The sequence below is a fragment of the Cucurbita pepo genome, chromosome LG11 (assembly GCF_002806865.2).
Source record: "Cucurbita pepo subsp. pepo cultivar mu-cu-16 chromosome LG11, ASM280686v2, whole genome shotgun sequence".
NCBI lineage: Eukaryota > Viridiplantae > Streptophyta > Magnoliopsida > Cucurbitales > Cucurbitaceae > Cucurbita > Cucurbita pepo.
Genome location: NC_036648.1, coordinates 9744942 through 9750876, shown reverse-complemented (window position 1 = coordinate 9750876; position 5935 = coordinate 9744942). Strand labels below are relative to the sequence as shown.

The 5935-nt window shown below is 34.3% G+C and overlaps 1 protein-coding gene across 4 annotated transcripts in view; it reads left to right on the top strand.

The window, feature by feature from the left end:
• The window catches only part of LOC111805882 (protein ELF4-LIKE 3-like), a 9042-nt gene extending 6866 nt beyond the window's left edge, over positions 1–2176 (top strand). For 2 of the 4 annotated variants that reach the window (XM_023691163.1, XM_023691164.1), the window contains 2 exons: positions 241–377; positions 1546–1600. In XM_023691163.1, the coding sequence (XP_023546931.1) occupies positions 241–377; positions 1546–1553 (145 nt within the window). In that variant the 3' untranslated portion in view covers positions 1554–1600. Of the gene's footprint in view, positions 1–54; positions 150–240; positions 378–1545 lie in introns of those variants that run through there. The other 2 variants (XM_023691166.1, XM_023691165.1) reach the window with 2 other exon arrangements.
• The last annotated feature ends 3759 nt before the right edge of the window (positions 2177–5935 follow it).

Sequence of the window (5935 nt, the reverse complement as noted above, 5' to 3'; positions counted from 1 at the left end):
AAAAAAAAAAAAAAAAAAAAAAAAAAAAAAAAAAAAAAAAAAAAAAAAAAAAAAAAAAAAAAAAAACAGAAAACACAGAAGCAATCCCCTCCTAATTTGATGAACAAGAAGCAGCAGCAGAAATGGAAATAATAAATGCGAAATAACTGGTGGGATTTTTGGTTATAAAGTTTCAATAAAATCTATATATATTCTCTGTCTTTTATTTTTATTTATTTGTCCATCTCTCTCTTTCTCTAGATTTCTCAGAAATTACAGAAGAGGTGTCTGTCTGTTCCGGAGATTCGATTCAATCGGCCATCTTTTTTCTCCACTGCTCCTCGGGATTCAGACTCACTCTTTCTCTTCCTCAAAATATAATGTTTCAGATTTTGAAGGTATTTCCAACTTTATTTTTACCCATTTTCTAATCTCTCTTTTATTTCTTCCTTCCTTCTTCACTTTCTTTTATTTTATTTTGAGACCTACTTCAAAATTTATAATAATTGCATAAATAATCCGAGAAAACAAGACCACTTTTCCCCCAGCCGACCTTCCCTTCATTTCAATTCCACTGGGAGCTTCTCTTTTTGCCCATGGCTTCCTGGGGTCTTATTCTTTCTTACAGAACTAAAAAGAAAAGAAAAGAAAAGTTGTGAGTTTCTGTGTTTTTGTTTTTCATTTTATTTATTTATTTATTTAGTTATTTATTTATTTTGCTGTCCCCAGGTAGCTGCAGTCATTAAATTTTGTTCCCCTCTTACTCCCTTTACTATTCTGAAAACAATTTCAGATTGTTCCTAGATTTCTTTTGGTTTGTCCAAATTTGAACCTATACAGATTTTGCTTAAATGGGTTGGGTTGCCTGCTTTTATTGTTTTAAGTAGTTTGTCTATGTATCACAAATTTCAGATATCTTTATTAGAAATATAGAATATTAGATTAGATCAATAATGGTGTCTGTGCTTCATTGGACTGGTTTTTGAGTGTATGAAGAGATTCTTCCTTGGAGCTCTGAGCTGTACGTGGGTATGCTCTCAGTATATATTAAAAGAGTTCCTTTTTATGGAAATCGGAAGAATGGGATCTGCTTTTTCTATCTACATCTCATTATCAAACAATAATAAAAGCCATTTTTTACATTAATAATTTCTCTTGTTTGTCCTCTCCNTTCCTTGGAGCTCTGAGCTGTACGTGGGTATGCTCTCAGTATAATATTAAAAGAGTTCCTTTTTATGGAAATCGGAACAATGGGATCTGCCTTTTCTTTCTATCTACATCTCATTATCAAGCAATAATAAAAGCCATTTTTTTACATTCCTCTCATCTCATCATCCATGGAGATGGAGGTGATGATTTCTGCTACAGTTCTTGTCTCATGTGCAGAGAAAAGCCTTGTCCTTAAAATGGAAAAAATCTTTTTTTTTTTCTTCTTCATTTTGCCTGTTAGTGAAAGAGCTTGTATGTACCGATAAGAAGATGTGATTATGTTTCAGTCCTTTAAAAGCATATGTTAAATGAAATTAAATGGTAAAGAAACTAAAAGCTTGCATTTGATATCTGAAGCAGGATAGGAAGTGATATTGAGAAGAACGGTGTGTTGGGTTGGGTTAATGGAGGGGGAGACATTGTCATCAGGAGGAATGGGGAATGGAAGGCAGATGGATGGGAAAATGGCTCACACATTTCAGAAGAATTTCGTTCAAGTTCAGAACATTTTGGATCAAAACAGATTGCTGATCAATGAAATTAACCAAAATCACGAGTCCAAAATGCCCGACAACCTCGCCAGAAACGTGGGCTTGATTCGCGAGCTTAACAACAACATCAGAAGGGTTGTTGATTTGTACGCCCATCTCTCTGCTTCCTTCACCAAATCCATGGAGGCTTCCTCCGAAGGAAACTCCGCCGCCAAGCCTGGCCACAAGCGCAACCGCCCTCCGCCGTAGCCCATATATATAGATATATATATATATATATATATTACTACCCTCCCATCTCCCCTTTTCTTCATTCTTTGCTTACAACGATAATTTCCCAGATTCTGTGTTTCCAATTCTAAACCAAAATTAAGCATATATTTGTCTTCTTTTGGGTTTTTCCTTTCTTGAATCTCTCTTGTCTGTTGGGGAAACATTGTGAAGAAGTAGTAAGGTAGTGTGCAGGTACTCCATTGGGGTTCTCCCACCAACACAAACCTCCTTTTGTTGCTGCTTTTTTGCTCAGAACTTACTGTTCCGTGATTTCATTTTTCTTTTGAAGAATTTAATTAAGCCCTTTTAAAAAAAAAAAAAAATTTAAAAAGTTGCATACATTTCTCATCTTGGTCTTTGTGAAGATGCCATGGGTTGAATGATGGCAGCTTTGGAGGGTCTTTTTGGTTCACAGCCACACACCCACCACAAGAACAGAATCTTAGATAAGGGATAATCATCTTTTTGACCCTACCTCATAACTCATATTCATATTCATATAAATCAATATATCCTAATCATAAAATGGAAAACATATCTCAATCGTAGAGAAAAAGATGGTTCAAATTAACCCAATATTAATTCAGGTTGCAATTCAGGCCACATTATAAGAGAATCAAGCTTAATCTATTTTTGGATCAAATTTTTGAGTAGATGATTTAGAGGCGTGGTATTTGATTGATATATTTAAAGATTTTTTATTTACTTTTACTTACTTTTACTTTTAGAGGCGTGGTATTTGATTGATATATTTTAAGATTTTTTATTTACTTTTATATTTATCCACATCTAATTATGGTAACTTTTCAAATGTCCTCGAAAAGGTCAAATGTTTCATTCTATAATACTATATATATTTAAATGTAATAAAAAGAGCATTTGTATTTTCTTTTGGCCAATAACTAAGTTTCTTTATAATTCTATATAGTTTAGTATTCATTCAAGATGGACTTAATTAATTTTACTTGTGGAATAATTTAAATTTCAAACAAGATTATATGAATTTTTTTTCATATTCATAATCTATATTGTAATAATCTTATTGAATAGTTTATTGAGTCGTGATAAAAGTAAAAGCACGTAAGGTCCTTTTAAATATATATATATATATATATTATAGGTTAAAAACACCCACACACACCAAAATATACTTGTGTAAAGATAGAGACAAACAAGTAAAACAGTGACACCCAACAACATGACATAGGGACCCAAAGCTTCTCTCACTCAGCTTCTCCATACTTATCCCCTCCTCTTCTCAGTTCTTAGCTTCCTAGTTTTAAATATGATTAAAATGAATGGAATCCCAAATCAAAAGTGGACCCATAATTCATGAAGGCCCACAACAACAACAACAACATTGATTGATTGATTGCAAGAGTCAATGGAGATTTGAATTTGTTTTTGCAATAATGTTGGGGCGTATGAGCTAATGCTACTCTTCATATTTTTCCAAGATCCAATGGGCTGTTTATTGAGTTACAAGGAACCATCCAATCCAATTGCTGCAGTTATTAGAAACTTATGATATCCACCTGTTTTTTTATTGCAACAAATCACTAAATAATCTATCATCTATTCCAACAAACATTCTCACTACAAAACATGAGACTAAAATCAAACATGAGACTAAAATCATGAAGAAAACACATGCTGTCATGCATATCAAATCTTACCATCCACACCCTAAAAATCCCTAATCGGATCATTTAAAGCATTAGTTGAAAAATCGAGTTTTGAAGAATCTCTTTGTAATAGTCCAAGTCTATTGTTAGCATATATTGTCATTTTTTTACTCTCTTTCAGTCTCTAGCTCAAGGTTTTAAAATCGGTCTTCTAGAAAAGGTTTCCACACCCTTATAAAGAATGTTTCATTCCCCTCTCAACCCGATATGAGATCTCACAATCTAAGATGACACTTGGGACAGACAGCTCTATCCTACTCTGGGCCCAAATACAACAATATCGACTAACAGTGGGCTTAGACTATTACACTCTCAAACATGTACCAAGAAATTTTCAATGGGTTCGTATTCACCCAAATTTAATACTATATTTTTAATCTGTGGTGGGGTTTGAAGTTTTCTTTTAAATTTATGTGATAACTTGCGTAACAATCCATATATAACTTTCCACCTAATGTATGTGGACCATAAGTTTATTCACATACATCTCAGAGGTCAAAGGAACAAGTAGACAGAGAGATTTTTCTTTTTCTTTTTATTTTTATTTTTTTCTTTATCCACTCAAATCAATTGCTTTATATATTACACACAGTATAAAACGTTTGAAAATAATAAAAATAAATTAAAAATTAAAAAAGTTTTAGTCGCTCCTAGTTATCCATAGTCAAAGCAATGCCACAAAAGCATATTGAGTCAAATCTATTTAATTCTTTTGGATCGGAAACGGCCACTGCCATCCAAATGTCAAATCCAATTCCGATCAAACCGTAACAAAGAGATGAACAATCAAACAAAACAAAACAAAACAAATAATATGCACAAAACTTTGGAGAAACAGCACAANCTCCATCGAACTCCTTCAACGCTTCCATGTTGTGCTGAACGTCAAGCAGCCCGCCGGATTGGCTCCGATAAACGATTTCGTCGAGCGAGTACCATTCGGATGAATCAAAGCCAGAACCAAACGGCACATACTTGGCAGAGAAATTACGGCCGCCACCGGCAGCAACGGAACGACTGCGATGAGAGTCATCTTGAATATCGACAGAAGCGAAGTGGGGATTCTGAACTCCGAGGGGCAAGGAAGAGTCGAGAACAGGGGAGGCGGCAGAGTCGGAGGTGGCGGAGGGGCAGGCGATGGTGAAAGGGGGGGAAGTATTCCGGCGAAGGGGGCGTCGGAAGAGAGAAGAGGGTTTGGGAGAGAGAGAGGTATTGAAAGAGAAGAGGGAGGAGGCCATTTTGAGGGGAGAGGTTGAGACGGCGGCAGCCGGAAGAGATACAAAATTGTGGTGTCGAAAGAAGAGAGGAAGGGCGCATTTTATTATACGCCTCAAGCCTCAAACTCATCCTTACCTTCATTTGTGTCACGATTTACAGGTGGCATATATATATATTCAATTTTAAAAATAATTATTTATCAAACTAAAACCTAAAATAAATATTCTAATTGTATTTGGAATTTGTAGCTGGAGCATTTAATTCAACCAATTATTTCACTTAATTTAACCAATCTTACTAATTAAATTACCGTTATACCTCAAATTTTGCTACAAAAATAAAATTGTGCACATCCTGTGGGTTATTTAACTTACTTAATTTAAGGCTCAGGACCCGAAAAACTATTGCATGCACTGACCTTACATAACTCTAAACCATATCAACTAAATACAGAAAGAAGCGTACCTGAATTTTGTATTCGAAAAGTTGCAATTGCTTATCGGTTCTTCTATCAACATCAATGTCATCGTTCTTCCTTCTTTCCATATCCTTAGTATTGAAATTTTTTGGGAGGGAGTCACACATTGGCTAATTAAGGAGATAATCATAGATTTATAAGTAATACATCCCTATTAGTACGAAACATTTTGAAAAAATTAAAAGCATAAAAACTAATACTCAAAGTGAATAATATCATATCATCGTAGAAGACAACGATTCCTAATACTAAATGTTCTATATTTTCAGTCTCGATTTAGTACATTCTGCAAAATAAAAATTCGTAAGTGGAACTTGGAAATGAAAAGAAGAAAAAACAAAAACAAAAAGCACGTGTGTGAGAACTCATAAAGGAATCCAAAAAAGCACATGCAAAATCAATGCCCTATTCATTACAAACTCATGATCGCTTTGCTTTGGGCTTCCCCAAAAGGCCTCATGCCAATGGAGTTAGTATTCCTCACTTATAAACCCATGATCATTCCCTAAATTAGTCCATGTGGGACTTCCATCCAACACATATTACATGCAATTACAGCAAAGGCGGATGATTTTTTTTTTTTTTTTTTTTTTTTTTTTTTT